At 43.1% G+C, this 20026-nt stretch overlaps 1 protein-coding gene across 2 annotated transcripts in view; it reads left to right on the top strand.

Annotated features, from left to right (window-relative positions):
• SETD6 (SET domain containing 6, protein lysine methyltransferase) overlaps positions 1-18866 on the top strand; it is a 47607-nt gene extending 28741 nt beyond the window's left edge. For both annotated transcript variants that reach the window (XM_029609244.1, XM_029609243.1), the window contains exons 7-9: positions 10191-10371; positions 14785-14927; positions 16707-18866. In XM_029609244.1, the coding sequence (XP_029465104.1) occupies positions 10191-10371; positions 14785-14927; positions 16707-17021 (639 nt within the window). In that variant the 3' untranslated portion in view covers positions 17022-18866. The remainder of the gene's footprint in view (positions 1-10190; positions 10372-14784; positions 14928-16706) is intronic.
• Positions 18867-20026: the final 1160 nt, after the last annotated feature.

The raw sequence follows: 20026 nt of genomic DNA, 5'->3' as shown, positions 1-20026 counted from the left end.
TGGTTTTATGCGTCCTTACTGCTTCTTGAAATCGACGCATATCCCTTTCCGCCCGCAGCATGTATATGATATATTAATGATTGGATTAGCTATTCCCTTCGATACAGTAACATGCGCCCAGATTATTGCCTTTTTAACCAGCTATTTTGCCGCATCTTTAACCTGGAAATTTACCGCCTACCCTGACCCTGGCGTTAGTGTGGTGAATTTAGCCACCCAGTCCCAAACCAACCCAATCCACAGAAAAAAATGCTTCTCGCACAAGGGGGAAAAATTATTACAAAAAATAAAGCAAGGCGCAGGGCGAAAATCATTTCTGTATTACGCTCGGGCATCGGGGATTGCCAGCTTGACAAGCGTCAGGCAAGCCCCAGCAGCCGGCGATCGGCGGCAGGGAGCGCAACAAAGCACCTGTGCGCGCAGCTCCGATTTTTTGCCTCTTTCGGACGGACAAGACAAGACACGACACGAAATTTCACAGGCAAACTTTCCCCCAGCCCCCGTTCACCTGGCCGCAGCCACACAAGCCCCCAGCAGCAGAAGGGCATCCATGGGTGCCGGTCTCCCATGCGGGCGCGCTGACAGCTCCGGAACAGCCCCCGTCCTCTCTCCCCTCCTCCCGAGGCGCACACCGCGGCTCCCCTGCTTCCCAGGGTGACTAGACTTTTCCAACTGTAAAGCAAGTCAGAAATCTAGGCGTCATCTTTGACAGTTCTTATTGCTTTAATTTGGGGCCAAAAAGACTAACAAACTTCTTATTTATAAACCCCAACTTTCCTATGTCAGGATGACTTCCTTGCAGTCTTACAAGTTATGATACTTAATGGCCCAGACATTATAAAGCAGTATACATCGGGCATCCAGCCTATCAGCACTGCAGACCGTGCAGAATGCTGCAGCTCATGTTCTGATGGGTGCCTGGCGCTATGATCTTATTACACCTGTGCTGGCATCACTGTATTGGCTTCCCATTGCTGTTGTATAAAGTTTAAAATTCTTACGCTGATTCAGAAAGCATTGAATGACAACAGCCCCATGCTGTATTAAAGGGGGTGACCAACTTTGGTTCTCAAGAGCCACGAACAGGCCAGGTTTTCAGGATATCCACAATAAATATGCATGAAATAGATTTGCATACAGTGGAGGCAGTGAATCCAAATGTCATGCATACTCATTGTGGATATCCTGAAAAACGCCTGTTTGTGGCTCTTGAGAACCAAGTTGGCCACCCCTACTGTATTGCCTCAATATAAAAAAAAAATAAAAATTAAAATCTAGGTTCCAACTCATTCCCTAAGGTCATCAGGGAAGAGTGTTTGGAGATCCCTTCAGTTTGCACATTTCATCTCTGTAAAACCAGATTAAAGGCTGTTTTTACAGTGATCTCTGTTAATACAGCGGTGTTTGGTCAAACAGTGGGCAATGTAACAATGAAGGTTTTTGCACGCTGGTTGGGAAAGACTGTTATAGAGGGACAAAATGACAGCCAAGCTTCAGACAGAAGGTGAAACCACGGGTCCTAATACAGGGGGCAAATCTGGGTAAGCCGCATAGCCCCACATATCTTCAGCCTGTCTGCAAAGTGAAACCATCCAAGTGGTTTTTCTTTGGAAATTGCCTAAAGGTACAAAAGTACCTGCATACATTGCCCATGCTATTTATGTGCATAGAATTGAAGATGCAATTCTACATGCATACTTTTCTCCCCCAATTCAAACACATCCCTGGGAACACCTGATTGCAAAGCCAAACTATGAAAGCGCATAGCTATGAATCTAGGTAAGTATCTCTGTACTTAGACACCTAGATCCCTTTTGAAAATTGTCCTCCCCATATTTTTGTTTCTTTACTTTGCTCTATAGCTTCTTCATTTGGTTTAATTTCTAGGTTTTCTTTTCTTTACTAATCTAATTTTACTCCAAAAAGTGGGGGCACAGGAGTTTCCTCCTGTTTTCAGTTCTTTTTTTATTCTCACACTAGTCTGGACCACTAGTGCTACAAGTTCAGAGGTCAACACAATCGGATTACACTGTTTTTACTCGTGACAGGGCTCTGCTGTTCCCTCTCTGCTTCTGTTTGAGAGAACTTCCAAATCCTCATGACTGGAAAAAGTACTAAAAGAGCACATAATTAGAAATACTAAACACTATCACAACCCACGAAAACAGTGGAACAAATATCAATATGATTGAACCCAGGATGGTTGGTTTAGACTAGTAGGAGAGCTAATGAAATTGCCAGTTAGGCAAAATTCCCACTGTTTCTTCCAGCATATCCTCGGGGTCATATAGAAAGAGTACCTTATTGGTAGGTCCCATAGTGGCCTACGATGCTGCAACAAATGCTGTAGAACCTGTCTCCTGCTCTGACACTTTTTGTTTTCCATGAAGCATTATGAAGCCGGGGGACAGCGGCTACTGCCTCTGAAGAACCATTTACTGTCCTGATTCACCTTCTCCCCCCACTTCTGCTCATTGCACATCTAGTTCTTCCTCTTCCACCCCCCCCCCCCCCCGGCCACTGCATTAGAAGGGGCAAACAGGTGAAGGGGGCTTTCAGAACATGCGGTGGGCATTTTGAGCATTGAGTTGTACTTCTGGTCCCCGCAGTGTGCCAGTCACATTCCAATCTCATGTAAACCAAGTAAGCCCAGAATGCGCAAACCTTTTGCTAAGTTAGATAAATCAGTCTGAGAGACGGTCCATAGAATTTCTGGGGGAGCGGTGCATGTAGGTATGTATCTGCATATCGGTGGCGTGCAGAGGGTCTCCAGCGCGCCCCTATCCTTCTTGTACTAATGCTTAAGGTCACAAAATCAGTGGCGTGTCTAGACAGAAGAAATTTTTGGGGGAGGAGCCAAAATGTCATTTCCTCATCACACCCACCTCCATAGCATGGTCCCCTGCTTTAAAATTGGCTATTTAAAAAAAAAAAAAAAGTCTTAATAAGAAAATCCACAGGGTCTTGTGTGTAATTTTAAAGAGCTGGCTAGTTTCACACTTCTAGTATAACTATTCAAATTATTTGATAGCCTCATTCAATTAATTTTATATGCCTGTGAGAGTGAAGTCTGCAGTGTATATAGGCAGGGAAAGATTGTCAATATATAAAAGCTGCACCTCCAGTTCTGTAACTCTGTGCATCCACAGAAATTTCCCAAATAATGGAGCTTTAATGTTTCCCTTATAGCTCATCATACAAAAAAATATTTTCAAATCCTGGTGTCAACTCACAGTAACAGCAGCACAAACACCTTCCACTGTCAGACATGTTATGAAGTAACACAAAACCCCGCAAAAAAAAAAAAATACTCAAAATCTATACAGCAAACCTATCATGATTAGCAGTAGTAACACCAAGGATTCAAACAAGAAACCTACCTGGAAAAAGCACAGGTAAATATTACCCTGGGTCCCAGATACCAATACACCACCTACCAGGGAAACAAGACAAACACAATTGCTATAGATCCCTACACAGATACTATATGCTAGCAGAATCTCTCATCATGGTCACACACACACAGAGCAGAGACAGATCCTCACCAAATACAGAATAAAGGATCACAAATTAGACAAAACATGAAATGGAAACCCCAAGAAGCCAGATTCTGTGTGTAACAATGGAAAAACAGAACCACCATTCCTCATAAAACAAATAAAATCAAGAAATATAAAGCATCAATCATAATAGTAAAACCATACTAATAAATACAAATTTTAAAACTACTGATAAATATTAATAAATCATCTTTTTTTTTTAATTTCCCAAGCACCAATAAGATATTTCAAAACAGTACATATAACAAACACCCAATATTTAAAAATAACAATGATAAAAAAACAAAACAAAACCCTGCTGCCCATACCTGGGAACTCCAGTCATCCTGAGATTGTCGAGGGTTAGGGGGGTGCACAAACTTTATCCTCTCTCTCTCATACACATACACTCATGTCTCTTCTCTCATACACATACATGCTCTTACACACCCATAGCTTTTCTCTCTCACAGACACACTATCGGGCTCTAGACCCTCTCTCTTACTTTCTTGGATTCTGTCATACACACACACGTGCTCTCTCTCACTGGCTTGCACACAGGCATGTAAGCTCCCATTCATTCTCACAGAGACCCTTAGGTAGGCTCCCATTCATTCTCTCACACACAGACCCTTAAGCATCCTCCCAATCACGCACACATGCACACACTCACACTCAAACACTCACCCCCTTAGGCAACCTCCCAATCATTCTCTCAAACACACACCCCCTTAGGCACACACACTAGCAGCTGTATGGGCCTCCCTATGTCGGCCATCAGCGCCCCCCCCCACCCCCTCCCCTCAGTACGCCACTTGTGTGTGTGTGTGTGTGTATATATGTATATATAAATAAAGTTGTGTACAAAGGTTTAGGAACCCCTGGTCAGACTATCTGTTTCCATGAATCTCTGGGTGAACAGATACTGATACAGCCTCTACATGGGACAAGGTTAAACATTAATATACAAACATAAAGTCAACTGGTTGCAATTTAACCTTTTATATTATTTCATTTTGATATTTTAATTTTGTGATCAAGGTTGAATGTACTACACCTTATAAAGATACTTTCCTATTTTTTTTTATTTTTAATATAAATAGAATGGGGAAAAAAACTCAGATTGCATCTATATCATTTAAAAACTACTTTGGTGTTTAGCATCAGAATTGTATTCCAAAGCTGCCATCATGGGAAAAACCCTTTCGGTTTTCAGCGCTTATTGCCATCATTCCAAAACCTTTAGTTCTGTAATAAAGTGAAAGTGCAGTACCTTCTGCATCAGTCATAAGAACATACCATACTGGGTCAGACTAAGGGTTGCAATATTCTAAAAGAGAGGTGATGAGAAAGTGGATAAGGGTTATGGTAGTGTGTTCAGAAAAGAAATGATAGATTTTGGTGGTGGTATAGAGAAAAAAATGGCACATTTTAGCAGTGTTTTGGATGTGTGTAGAGAAGAAAAGAGAGACGTTTGAAGATGACTCCAAGGTTATGGCCTGGGAGGATTACAGTGTTATCAACAGAAATAGAGAAAAGAGGAAGTGGGCTTGGGGGGAAAGATAAGGAGCTCTGACTTGGCTATCTTGAATTTCGAGTCTAAGGTGGTGGCGGGACATCCCAGGCAGCAATATCAGACAATGAGGCTGAGATCTGGATCTGGATTCCTGATGACATTTCTAGGGTAGAGGGGTAAATCTGGGAATCATCAGCATAAAAATGGTATTGAAAGCCATGAGAGGAAATCAGAGCACCAAGGGAATTAGTATACAGAAAGAGAAGAAAAGAGGGTCCTGGACAGAGGCACACCGATTGATAGTGGGAATGCAGTGGAGGAGGATCCACTAGAACAGAGCTTTCCAAACTTTTCATGTTGGTGACACACTTTTTAGACAAACATAATTTCGGGACACAGTAATTCAGTCTACTAGCAAACCAGAGGTTAAAGGTTAAACGAACAAAATTTATTTCGACAATTTATGTATGATTCCTTAAATATATACATAAATAAAATGTTTCACGACACAACCTATCTTGTGAAAACCTCATTTATATTAAAAAATATATAATATTCCAAGATTAATGTTCTAATTTATGAATAACAATAATAAAACAAAGTTATTGTGTTATTCAATTTACCTCTTTAATGAGATATATGAGCTTGATAGGATGAACACAGCTTTTGAATATTTGGTGTTAATAAGAAAGTCCAAAGGGTCTTCTGCGTAATTTTAAAAAGCTGGCCAGTTTCACACTATATAATTATTTGATAGCCTCATTCAACTAATTCTATATGGCTATGAGAGTGAAGTCTGGAATTTATAGGAAGGGACAGAATGTCAATATAAATCCTGCACCTCCAGTTCTGTAACTCTGTGCATCCACTGAAATTCCCCCAAACAATGGAGCTTGGATGATTCCCTTACAGCTCATCATACTAAAAGATATTTTCAAATTCTGGTGTCACCTCACAGTAACAGCAGCACAAACACCTTCCACTGCCAGGCACATTGTGAACTAAAATAAAACCTCGCAAAAAAGACACTCAAAATCTATACTGCAATCCCATTGTAACACAACAGTAATAACACCAAGGACTCAAACAACAATAACCCTACCTGTGAAAAAGCAAGGGTAAATATTACACTGGGTCCTAGAATACCAATACACCACCTACTGAGGAAACAAAACAAACCAGATTGCTATAGATCCCTATTAGCTCGATACTGTAAAGTGGGGCCGCGGTTACCCTGCTCCTAACCCGCTTTCTACTCACTTTCCGGCCGCGTTTGCCCTTCCTGCGATACACTATCCCCTTTAACCCATTCTTACCGCCTCTTTAAATCCCCGGGTAACCCCTTCCGCACACGGCATGTATATCTGATGTAAACGATCAAATTAGCTATTCCCTCCCATACAGTAACGCGCGCCCCGACTATCGCTATTTTACCCTGCTGTTTTGCTGCGCGTTTAACCTGCTAACTTACCGCCTACCCTTACCCCTGCGTTAGAGGCAGGGGTAATGGTAGACGGCAAACTTTCCCCCAAAAGAAACAGAAAAGCCCCTCCTCCCGAAGCGGCTTGACATGTGGCAACTTACCTTTTGTTGCTTTTCAGCCCCTTCCCTTCTCTTCCGCCCTCCGGAGGGGGCAGCCGGCGGCGAAAGCGGCTCGCAGCGGCCCCCCTCCCCCCCCCCCGTGCAGGTCCCGGTTCTCCTGGCTCGGCAACAGCTAGGACTCCATCGGCCTGTCGATTTTGGGCGCTCCAGCCTAACCTCTGCACAGCTCCCAGACTTTGCCAAAAGATGGCACCCAACTTGCCTCCCCTCCCCTTACAGCATCCATAAAATTTATCTAGCATGAGTCTGGAAACCCACCTTACTAGCCCTCCCCCCCCCTACACAGCACCTAGAAATCTGCCCAGTGTATCCCAGTCTAACAATTCTCACTGTCCCCATTATCCAAAGCACGCCGAACCCTACCATCACCTGCGATTCAACCTCCATCATCCAAACGTACTTCAGACCCGCAGTTCATTTCCTCCCCTACACATACCCTCCAAATGCACATAGACGGGGGTGCTTTCATTGGCCGGAGCGCCCGTCAATTTGGGCGCACCGGCCAATGAAAGCGCATAGACGAGTGCTATTAGTTGTGGGGGGGGTTGGCCGCGCATTTTCCTTACTGTATAAGGGATAAAAATAGTGCGTCAAACGGGTTAATGGTGCGCTTGGCCGCGCGCACCATACTGAATCGGCCCAATATTTGCCTGGTACTCAAAATCTTCTGGTTCAGAGCAAATTCTTCTACTATGAAAAAAAATGGCTAACAGGCTATTTTGAATGACTGAGAATGATGACTCTGAAAACACCAAAGATCGGTTTGTGATATATAGATGTCTTAAACCAAAAATGAGATTGATTATGTAGACCATTGTGCTGTAAATTGCAAATTATTATCTAGCGTATTAATCCACCTGCTAAATTCCATAAGTAGGTCTTCTGATGCTTTCCATAATGCAAAACTATTGTCAATGTTGGGTGGTATTGTTACATAGTGTTGCCACCATTCAGAACTATACATATGCCTATCTTCAACATTTGCCACATACAAGTTGGCTACTGAAGGTGCCAAAGGTGAACTCATTGGAATGGCATGGGTCTGATGAAAAAGCCTCGATCCAAATTGAAAACAGTGGTTAAACAGCACCACTTTCAGTTAATTGCTTGAACAACTGCGATGGTATTTGATGTATACCTGGCCTATTTTGTAAAGCTTTTCTCACCACATGCAATGCCTCTTGCTGGGGTATATTAGTGTATAATGTTTTAATATCCATTGTGACCAACCACATAGAAACTTGCATGGATTGTAATAACATTAAAAAAGTGTGATGTATCTTTTACTTAAGACCTTGAATGTTGTACCTTGGACTGCAAAAACTTATCCGCAAAACCTGCAGGAGGTTCTAGAACTGTCCCATTTAAGAATGCTATCTGTCTAAGAGGTGGCACTCTGATGTTCTTATGGATTTTAGGTACTGAATAAATGACCGGTTTCCTTGGATGTTCCACTAATAAATAACTCTTTTCTTTGTCTGTCAAGGAACTTGCATTTTGTACAATAGATTTCAATTTCTCTTGCAATACTTCCATGGGATCATCTGTCAAAGGGCTATAAAGTTTATTATCATTGAGCTGGGACAACATACTATCAATATAGTGCTGTTTATCCTGAACCACAATTGTTCCCCTTAATACTTAAATTAGATGACCTGAATAATAATTTTAATGCCTCTCATTGTTCCCTCTGTAAATTATGGCACCATTTTTATCTTCTAACTTCCTTATTGTGTCAAGTCCTGCAATACTGATTGATGAAAAGTCTAAATAAGCGGATCAGTAGGACCAGGTGCACTCCAGGTTGAATGTGGATGGACTATAGAAAAGTCAACAATATTGTTCGCATTCTTGGCAAAATAAAGTTGAAGATTTAATTTGCGTATAAAATACTGTATATCAAATGCTGAATGGCCAGTAGTGGGGACTAAAAGAAATGGATGCCATTCAAAACTCATCCTATGCATTTATAGTTTATTGGTAAAGAAGGGTTATCTAAGTGAGATGGTTATTGGCACAGCAGGAGAGATGAAACATTCCCTTATGAAGGATTCTTTTTGAAGCGTGGCCTTGTTAGGAGAGCAGTAAGGATTTATAATTAGATGATGATAATGTTTCTGCCATCACATTGGTGCTAAGAAGAGGCTGAGATATACTTTAGCCCATGGATTCATAAAAAGTATATGCATTGTGTAGCTATTAAAAACATAATCAAAATAACATTTTATGTAAATCAAAACTTTTTTCTATTTTTTTGAAAATAGTTTTCACAAAATTGAACACTTTAGGAATGAAGGTGTTGGTGGTTCATAATTATACAATCCATGTTATACTGACCTGCTTCAGAATTGCTGCTTCAGCTGGATTCTTACACTAGTGCCATCATCAGGTAGGATGTGCACTGTACATCCGCTGTCCACAGAATCAGTTGAGAGCCCTGCTGCGTGCAAAAGATGATGTCAAGATGAGGTGATGCTGCTTCTGTTCAGGTCAGATGGTTGGCATTTAAAAGCCCTGTCGTGGCAGCCACCGTTTTTCTGCCACTTTTTCTGAATACAGAATCCATAGAGAAATGTGACGTGGGTGCACAAGTCATCAAACCCTTCAGCGGTGAAATTCAAGAGTGGTACAATGGAAATGGCCATAAATCCTCAAGCACTGGGTGCTCATGTTTCATGACATGGGAGTCAGAATTTGTCAGGGAGTTTAGTGGTGCTTATAACTCATGATGACACACAGCATGGTAAGTTTTAGGAACTTTTGAGATAGAGCCCTAGCATTCCCATGCACGGTTTTGTAAGTTAACATATATGACACTGACCTTTGAACTGACTGGACTGTATAGTGTGCTAGTCCTTTTGGACAATCTTATGCTCTGAAATCCTTGGTGGTTTTAGCTGGTTTTCATTTAGCAGCGTTGCTGCTGCTTGTACTAATGTGGGTCTGGCAGTTATTTATAAGCCTCTTATTTTATATTGTAATCTGTAATAAAATGAGTGGTTAAACTGAGAATAAACAGGGACAGTATCAGCTTTTTCTGTTGGTGTCCGCATAACGAACAAGCTGAAGCACTGTTAGCACAGCTCTGACTAGTTCGCAAATCAGCATCTGGGATTTTCCAACTCTGCCACAGACGCTTTGATTTGGATAAGCCATTTTGTCAGGGGTGTCAATTGAACTCTGTATTGTCAAGTTCTGGCAAGCCTGGTTTCACATACTTATCTTTTGTCTTCATATTATGATGCTTCAGACCTGAGAACAACCTAGTGGAGTGAGAAATATCCCCTTGAAAGGGTGAGATTCCCACTGGTGTATGGCTCCTTTTTAAATAATAATAGAAGCATATTTCTTAGAAACACATTAAGTATCAATTAAACCCTGTTCACTGAATAAAACAGAATACAACAGAAAATGGATGCACTGAAAGCAGCTGGTTCCTGGAGTCCAGGAGTGATTTTACATAAAGAAGGGCGGTAGGAGCCCAGCTTTAACGTGGGTGCCAGTGCTGACTTGTGCTCTTCTCTGCCTCACAGATGTGCTTGAGAATGGTCACCACTCAGGGCATTGCAAAGGGGCAGGAGCTCTTTAATACCTATGGGCAGATGGCAAACTGGCAGCTACTGCACATGTATGGATTTGTGGAGCCGTACCCTGACAATACCAACGATGCTGTAGATATTCAGATGATGACTCTGCGCAAGGCAGCCTTGCAGGGTGAGTGATCTCTGTTTCCTCTCTTCTTCTTCTCATTCCCCCCTCCAGTACATATGCATACACTCACTTTCAAGTGTCTAACTCCACATTAGTCAAAAATCACTTTTACTGTCTGACCCAAAGGGATACCATTCCTGAAGCCCTGGGAATCCAGGGTCAGAAGAGGAATGTGAAAGGTTACCCCAAAACACCTTAAAGGACCGGGACCAGCTATCGAGCTTGGTCCACCTTAAATACCTAGAAGGGGAATTCAGGTCACGGAGCATTTCCCAGGCCCAGGAAGGCCCAGGGATTATGCCAGAAACCTGTACATTTAAATTCCTGACCTCTGATGTAGCACTGCTGAGGTAAGCAGTTTTTTGCAGTCTTTCTGATATGTAAAGAATAAGAGTGCATTTCCATTGCAAACCAGAGGCCAGCTGGTTTTCGGTCCTCCAGTATTGCCTCCCTGAAGCCAAAGACTGCTTTGTGCTATCAGAAGGAAATATTGTCATGCTGCAGAGCAGGAGACCAGAGATTGTGCTTTCAAAACAGTGTTAAATTGAGTCCAGTGGTTCAGATCTCTACAACCCCAGTACGGGGTGGTGGTAGAATTAGAGGGAGAAGGAAGGGGGGGGGACATGACAGCACCGGGGCAAGGACAAATGGAATAGGGGTGGGCGGACTGGCTCAGGACATAAAAAATGTTGAACCTTGGTCCATCAGCCCTTTTTTGCCCACCTTTAATTTACCCTTGCAAGTTACATCATCTTTGCATGATCTGAGCAGCAGCCTATGTGGCTTCTCAATGTACAACTTTCAGGGACGTGGCAACAGGCTCCCCTATTACCCTGTAACACTGATGGGCCTGGCTATTCCCTGGTTAGAATTAGTGCCAGGAGTCCATTAACTGATAAGATACCCATTACAAAGCACAGGCAGAAGAGGGCTTTCCTATCCCATGCTGTAATACCTTCTCCCCTCTCCTCAAGTCGAGTCCAGTTTGGAATTCTGTGTCCCTTAGCAATAACAATACTACAGCAAGGAAAGAGACAGAGGAAGAGGTGGTGCTGGGCTGGGGCCAGGTCCTTTTCCCGTTCCCAAACTGATCTTTAAGGATGGGGCCAAAGAATGAACTAAGAACATTCCACTGATCCACCATGAAGGCCAATCAGTGAATGACCATAATGACCAGAACCTAGGCTTTGTACAATTTAGGCCAGTTTTCAAAGGCCCGCACACAAATACCAGTGGTTACGCGTGGGGCCGGGCCCTGTGTGTACTGCACGGCCACGCCCATAACCACCCATAGGCGCACAAGGGGTGAGCCGGGGGGGGACGACAAAGGCCGGCCGGGACAGCAGCCATTAGCTGCTATCTCGGGGGAAGCGCGTGCCGGCAGCCGGCCGGCACACAGAAACTACTTCTGCTCCAGGGGGAGCAGTAAGTACTCAAATAAAAAAATTTGGGGTAGCTAGGGGAAAGGGAAGGAAGGTTAGGCAGGGGGGTAGAGAAGTTTCCCCCCCCTCCCCCCCAGTCTGCTCTTTAATTGGAGCGGACTGGGAGGGAACTGGAAAAAAGGCAGAGCGCGTTGCCGTGTGTAATTTGAAAACCCCCCCCCCCCCCCCGGTGTACACACGCAGATTTTAATCACGTGCGTGGATATCAGATTTTATAACATGCGCACACGTTATAAAATCGGTGCATCCATGTGCAGGTGCAGTCTTTTTAAAATCGACCCCTATGTGTCCTTAGATCAGGCCATAGACATCATCCGCTGTTTCGATAGTCACGCATACTTGGTAAAAGCTGATATCGAGTTAGCCTTCCACCTAGACTCATTTGTTAGGTTTAGTATTTGGTGGAGGTTGGTCTATTTGATTTTTAAAACTTATATTCCACCTTCATGACTAGTCAACCACTTTAGACACTATCGATATTTCCCTATCCCCGGTGATCTTACACTCTATGTTTGTGCCAGAGGCACTGCGGTGTGAAGTGCTTTGCCCAAGGTCACAAGGAGCGTTAGTGGGATTTAAATCCTGCTCTATATCATTCAGCTGAGTTTCTTGTAACAAAGCTATCTTAACTTTCTTTCTGTTTAAGGTGCTCAGTATCTTTTGTCTCTTAACAACTGCAATAATGTCTCCAACATTCCACGTCACTACTTTAATCTCCCTAAAACTCAGTCAAATCAAAACTCAGAAAAAACAGGCCCCACAGCCCAGACCTCCCCTCCTCCTTAACTCATCATGTTCTCAACACAGGAATCCTAAACCTCCTGCATTTCTCTCCCACCCCAAGAAACCTCTCCAACCTCCATCCAGTAAACGTCCCACTGCTTACCTCCTTCCATTCCCCATTCTTATGGGCTGGATCATGTATTAAAACGTAGGGTGCCACCCCTCAACGACACCCACAAAATACCCCAAGAAAATTCCATAGATAAGAGGAAAACTTGCAACAATAATAAATTATTTTGAAAAAAACAAACAAACAATAAATACATTAATTTCTCAGTCACTAGGCAGCATTGTATTAAATTCCCCATCCACAACAGAGTGAGTGAGACATGAAGAAAAATGTATTCCTTAGAGACAAAGAAAACAGTGCAACCTGATTGTACCATAAGATCTCATAGTAGAGGAAGGGAAAAATCAGATTGAGTCCCCAACGTTAGAAATCGGAACAGTTCAAGGCACACAGTCAAAAAGAAAGTAAATAACCGAATCGTTGTCCAGCATCCTTCTGTAGGATAAGACATCCATTAGTCAGCAACAGTTACCTAGACTGCTACAGCACAGGGCAAAACTTAAAAAAAAACTTTCTCAGGAAGTAGAAATCTGTGTTGATGAGTTAGCTGCCAATTATAGCACTAAGCCCCAACAGGATATACACAAAAAAAAAAAACCAGGTCTGATTGCTATTCGAAAGTGCCACAACAGTGTGAACAGTTTAAAAAGAGAAGACCAGGAAATGACTGAAAAGCCTTCCTGAAGTATTCAGTAAGACACTGTTTTGCATTACTAAAGCACACTGGTGAGCCTGCTCATTATAGCAAACATCGGTTATTTTCTTCCAGCGTAGCCACAAATAAACCTCTGCTTCAGCCAATGAAGGAAACCATCACATTTCACCATTGTGTAGCAGGTGCTGCATCCTCATACAATGCAATGCAGAGCAGACAGGGGCAAGCTCATGCTCCTCAGCCATCACTGTTGCAGAGTAGCCCTGAAACACTAGGACTTTAGCTGCTTTTCCCCCTCTGAAAGAGTACAGAATAAGCATCTTATGTGAAAAGTTAAGAACTCAGGCAGTTACTGTCCTGGGTCTTTTCCCTGTGGCACATCCTGTGCGCCTACTCAGCCCAAAACTGCCCAGATCTAGGCCCAACTCAAGCGAGATCCACAATTCAAGGAAGCCCTGCAGTTTAGCTTTTGAACTTGTCTCTGGCAGGCTGATAAAATACAAATTATTGCAGCTAGACCTGTTTTCCAGGACTTTCGCTTTTTCCTCCAGTTTTGCGATTGTCCCTTTCATTTTAGCAAGACCTGTTTCAGTCTGGAGTTTGGCATTACGATCAGATACTGCTCCAGTGCATTAACTTTGACCATAACTCACCAAGATGACATTTACCTCCTCTAGCTTGTCAAATTTCTTCTCAAATTTGAAAACAAGTGTGTTACTGTGAACAAGAAGATATAACTGCAGTGTACACCAAATAAATATGTTTGATACAGCCAAGAAAGTTCAATGCTCTGATAGGGGTGGATATCAGGGTAAGGGCTCCAAGATCAGCAGGGATCTGCTTCCTGCCGTGCTCACAGCATCCCATGATCCCACATGGCCTTATTTATAAAATGTTTGCATTAGAGAAAGAGAGCCCGCACAGTACTGATGATTAGATATCTTTATTATTTACTTTGAACCTGATGATAAACTGTGATTGTTGTTTTCCTGTTGCCTATTTTTTATCTTGCTTAAAACTGCAAGCTAAGCCCTGTTTAGACTGTTTGCTGATGTGACTGATTTTTGCTGTTTCCTAGGTCAGTTTGAGAATGCTCCAAACATGAAAATATTTGTGCACTTTTGCTGCCCTATAACATCATCCTTCCTGCCTGGCCCCATCTGGGGAAAAAAAGAAAAGAGAATGTACATGAGGTTTTGAGACCATATATCATCCTCTTTAAATAATTCTTATGCTGTCCCAATAAAAAGTATCACAATGAGTAAAGAATTAATAATTGTATAAAACCTTTATCTGTTTCTTCTCTTTTTTTTATGCTGTGATGCTCTCAGGAGCCAAGTTAGGGGATGTCTCAGGATGGAAGCAGCATGGCCATAGCTCCTGAGACATGAACAGCAAAGCTGGGTCACTGATTGTGTTTTTAATACATAAACATCTTCCTCCCTCCTACCACACAATATTCCTAGGAGCAAAGACAGAGCAGGAGCAGCAGTTGGTGGTTGAGAAGTGGGACTTCCTGTGCCAGCTGGAGCTCGTGGGTGAGGAAGGAGCTTATGTGATCGGCGTGCAGGAGGTGCTGACAGAGCAAGAGCTGTTACTCAGCTTGAAGGTCAGAGGTGTAAAAATGTGTAGCTGGAGAACACGTTCTGAGCTTTATATTTCTTTGACTTTTTTTTTTTTGCAATAACTTAAGTTTCCTTCCATTTAATGAAGTATTTGACCATAAGTATCTTTGATAGCATCCAATCTCCAGCAGAAGCCATTCCTGGCAGATCCTAACAGAGAGATCTCCCTTCCCTCTTGCTCACTCCCAGAAGTAGGAGGTGGTTGAGCCCCCATGCCTGCCTATCTGTCCTCCAAAACCATATCCAAACCTGTTTTTAAAATCCATCCATACTATGGGCTAGATTTTAAAAGCCCTGCGCCGGTGCACCTATTTTGCATAGGCCGCTGGCGCGCGCAAAGCCCCAGGACGGGCGTAAGTCCCGGGGCTTCGTAAAAGGGACGGGAGGGGGCGTGTCCTGGGGTGTGTCTGGGGTCAGGGGGCGGTCTGGGGCAGGTCCGGGGGCATGGCGATGGTTTGGGGGCGGGCCGGGAGGGCAGTCCCGAGTCCCCCAGCACTGCGGCCTGTGCCGGGGGATGCCGAGGCAGCGCGCGCAAGTTACGCCTGCTTGAAGCAGGCGTAACTTGCACAACAAAAGGTAGGGGGGGATTTAGGTAGGGCTGGGGGGTGGGGAAGGTGGGGGGGACGCGGAAGGAAAGTTCCCTCCAAGGGAACGGAGGCAGGCTGCGCGGCTCGGCGCGCACAGGCTGCTGATTTTGCGCAGCCTTGCACGCCGACCCCGGATTTTATAAGATACACGCAGCTACGTGCGTATCTTATAAAATCCAGCGTACTTTTGTTCGCGCGCATGTACTTATTTAAGATCTACCTCTATGGATTTGCATTCATCAACCCGATTCTTACACTGCAGGTACACAGCTAGAGCTCATGGATGCTCTTTGTCAATATTCAGAAAACCGGCTAGGCTTAGGGGGAGGGCCAAACACTGGGTTGAGAACTGTAAACTTTAGCATAGCTGGGCAAGGAAGAATAGCCACTTATCACAAAGATAACTTTTTGGTGGGGCCTCCAGTAATTTTCTGCTGTTCCAGGTCTGAGATCCCCATGCCATAGAACCTTTATTCACAACTACCGCAGATATTTTTTTTTTTTACTCATTTTATATCCCCTTCCACATCATCTAAACCCACTTATTGCAGTGACAGTCCTTGGCCAGAGTCTGTGTGCCAGGGCTCCTCCTGGATGCATACAATCATGGATACTAAATCTAGCCTTTCGATGTTGAGGTTGCATGATGACTAGGAACTCCCCCTTCCCCTTTTCCAGGCATTGTGAAGGCCATCTCCTTAGCACACCTACCCTGGCTGGCCTGGAAATCAAACCCAGCTCCTCCGCCCGGCAGTGCGCAGCACTTATCACTGAACTGGCTCCCAGAAGAGAGGGTGTCGAACTGCTCGCTGGACCCGCAAAGCACTAATCTCCTTGAGATTAGTTGAAGCCCCAGTCTAAGACTAGGATAATTTTCAGAGCAGTCTAGTTGAGTTAAGATGGATTAACATGCCTAGATTACTCTTTTTGAAAATCATCCTTTAGCTAGCTAAAAGTACACTATATCCATGCATAGACGTGCTTGTTTGTGCATGTAAGCTTCTGCAAATTTACTTGCTTTGCGAACTGTTTGAAAATTGCCCCTTAATATGTTCTGGGGAAGGTGAGTCCAGCTTCTTGTGCAATATCAGAGAGAAAACAGTACAATTAGTTTCTTTATGCAGCCTGTGCAGAAGCATTGTGCATGAGCGCGAGCTTAACCTGCTCTGTTTTCAGGTGCTGTGCATGTCATCAGAGGAGTTCAGAGAATATAAGGAGAATGACGGATGGCAGGAGGACTCTGAAGAAGATAAAGAGGAGATGGTGTTTTCTAATGAGGCCATCTGCCAACTGCAGGAATCCTGGAAGAAGCTTCTGTATTCTGGCGTCATCCTGACCCAACAGAACTACATCTCGGACCTGGCGGCAGATGAGAACCTCATTGATAACCCAGTGGAATATTTGAAGCTGAGCCGGAGAGAACAGCAGGCGCTGCAGGTGCGGTATGGCCAGAAGAAGATCCTGCAGCAGCTGTTAGAGCTGACCAGCTAGCAGCCACTATGCAAGGAGCTGGGGCCATAGGCCAGAACTGGGGCCCAGGCGCTTCAACTGCTCCCCCCTAAAGAGGTGTCTAAGGGAGCTAGGCAAAGCTGGAGCCACTGTTGGGCTTTGAATAAAAGCTAGCCAAAAATCAACAGAGCTGTAAACAATCCATAACAGAGGAGAAAAATGTGTTTTCATAGTTTTAAAATCTGCAGCAAGCTGGAATCCTCATTTAGATTTATATTCTGTGCTGAAGCCATGGATTAGAACTGCAATTACCAAATGTCTTAGGACTGAAGCTGCAACTGGAGCCAGTATTAGGCTTATCTGCTGGTCGAAGCACTGAGCACTGGGCTGGATGGGGATTATTCTGTACTGCAGAGGTTTCCAAACCTGTCCTGGGGGGGACCCCTAGCCACTCAGGTTTTCAGAATATCCACAGTGAATATTCATGAGATTTACATACATGGCCTCCATTGTATGCAGATTTATCGCATAGTTATTCATTGCAGATATCCTGAAAATCAGATTAGCTGGGAGTCCCTCGGAACAGGTTTGGGAACATTGCTGTAATGAATTGCCTGAGCTCATTTTACATTGACCTGCTAAAGGCAGTATAGCTCAAAAGTTAATCACAATTGTAACTTGTTTAAGCTTTTTATGTTGATTAATATGAAGACTGGAGTTAACTTTTGGAATACAATTTGAAACAGGTCTTAACGTGCTCTGGAAAAATATTAAAGTAAAGACAAAATAGTACTTTTAGGTGCTATTTTAATCATTAAAGAATACAGCAAATTTGACCTTAGTATGGGTATTTAAAACAATACTTACATTCCATGGATTTGACAGAAGATAGAGATACAAAGTTCCTGCCTTTTGCTCATCTCAATGCTGAATAAATACATTTTATTAGACTTCTGGGTGTGTTCAGGGCTGGGATGATTATCGCGCTGTGAGACAGCTCTTCCCTTCTCGGATCTGGACTTGGTGAATGTGAGACCCCAAAGTTATGCCAGGAGAAAAGGATTCCACTAATGATCTCATTTTGAAAATATAGATATGTGACCAAAGGCTCATATATAAGCAAAGAGTAGGAATGACCATCATATAGCACAGGTAGAAGCACACTAAGGGATGCTTTATAACTCAACTTTGTGTTGGAAATTTTAATCATCAGGCATTCATGGTTTGGACATAGGTATACCCATACCTTTTGCTTATTTTTCAAGATTTTTTAAGCTCAAAAAAAACATCAAAAGAAAAGGACTGACAAGAAACAGGGTCCTCCACGCCAAGCTAAGAAACTGATTCTGGAGTTTCCATGTACTTCACGAAATCAGGATTCTGCAGTGGCCTGGCTTCAGCAGCGACACCCTGGCCCAGTAGAACCTACCCCAGATGAATTGCACATGTTTTTCCAACTTACAGTGGGAACAAAAATGTGATCCGACTCTGCATAGTTTGTTTGAATGGCCTTATAAGTAAAAGAGGACTGAAAATAATTGTACTCCCTATTTTAGAGTCATGTATGATCTGTTCTATCATGTTACAGGCCCTCTCTAGACGAAGGTACAAAGTCTAGGCTACAGCTCCCAAAGCCTTAGCAGCTTCTGGAAGGTGCCCATGGTATGCTAGCTAGACTATTTAGACCTTTTTGGCCTGGAATCTATTGACATGTGGAACTTAGAGAAGAGATCACAGAGGAATATGATAAAGATTTATAAAATCATAAGGATGGTGGAACAGGTACATAGAGAAATATTTACCCCCTCAAATAGAACTAACACTAGGGGACACACTCTGAAACTAACACATAACAGAAAATTAAAGAATGCATTTTTTTTCACTGTTTGCACAATAAAGTTGTGGAATTTATTGCTAGAGAATGTGCTGAAGGTATCTAGCATAGCCAAGTTTAAAAGGGGTTTGGACAAGTTTCTAGAGGCAAAGTCCATAAATAATTATTACCTAGTTAGAATTGGGAAAACTATAGTTTACTCATAGAAGTGAGCATGACTGGTGTTGCTTGTGTATAGGGCTGTAGGGTTAATTACAATTTTTTAAGAAGTTAAACCTCAAAGGTTTTTTTAAATTCTTTTCAGTAGAGCAAAGATTTCTGTTAAAATGTATTTTTATATCTAGACACCAATTAAACAATGTTTTGGTTTCTAGAAAAAAACAAGTTTTCTCATTATAAATGAGGTTTTCCATAGACAGTTCATGAATTAGCCATGACAAATGGGTGATGTCATCCAATGACAAACAGCCCCATCTATCCACGCTCATTAGAACTTTTACTTTACTAAGCATATGCAGGAGTTCCACCATAAGCACTGCTTCATGAACCCATCAGTTAATTGTGGAGTTTAGCTTTAGCTAGATCGGCAGCACTTAAGCAGAGGATATGTATTAAGCATGGCTAATCATCCTGCTGTCTACGGAAAAACCCTGTTTTTGGTAAGCAGAACAGAATTAGCCATGACGTGTTAGGAATCCTGCAGTGAGTGTGGTGGAGCACTTACTGAAAAAGGAACCCACCCCCTTATCTCCACCCATGTGGAGAGTGGACTACTGGGTGAATACTCTGTCCAAAACTGCTAGCCCAAAATTGCAGTTTTGATGTCTAATCAGATGAAAAGGTATAAACTACCACGTTGCAGCTTTGCAAATGTCTTGCATGGACATGACGCTCAGGAAAGCTACTGAGATAGCCATAGCTCTTACTTAATGAGCTTTGACAGAGTCTGGTATCTGATGCCCAGCAAGAGTGTAGCCATATGCAATGCAGTCCGCTAGCCAGTTGGACAACGTGCACTTGGCACCATCTAGTTAGGGCTGTTAGGATCATAGGAGAAAAAAGGTGAGAAGCCTGCCGATGTGGTTGAGTTCTCCTTGGATATGCAGAGGTCCTTTTGCTGTCCAATGAATGGTGAGCTTTCTCCTTTTTATGTGTATGAAGTCTTGGAAAGAACATATACAAAGCAATGGCTTGATTCAGATGAAAAGCCAAA

Source organism: Rhinatrema bivittatum, chromosome 7 (assembly GCF_901001135.1).
Source record: "Rhinatrema bivittatum chromosome 7, aRhiBiv1.1, whole genome shotgun sequence".
Lineage (NCBI taxonomy): Eukaryota > Metazoa > Chordata > Amphibia > Gymnophiona > Rhinatrematidae > Rhinatrema > Rhinatrema bivittatum.
Note: the sequence above shows the minus strand (reverse complement) of the source record. Positions and strands in the feature narration are given on the sequence as shown.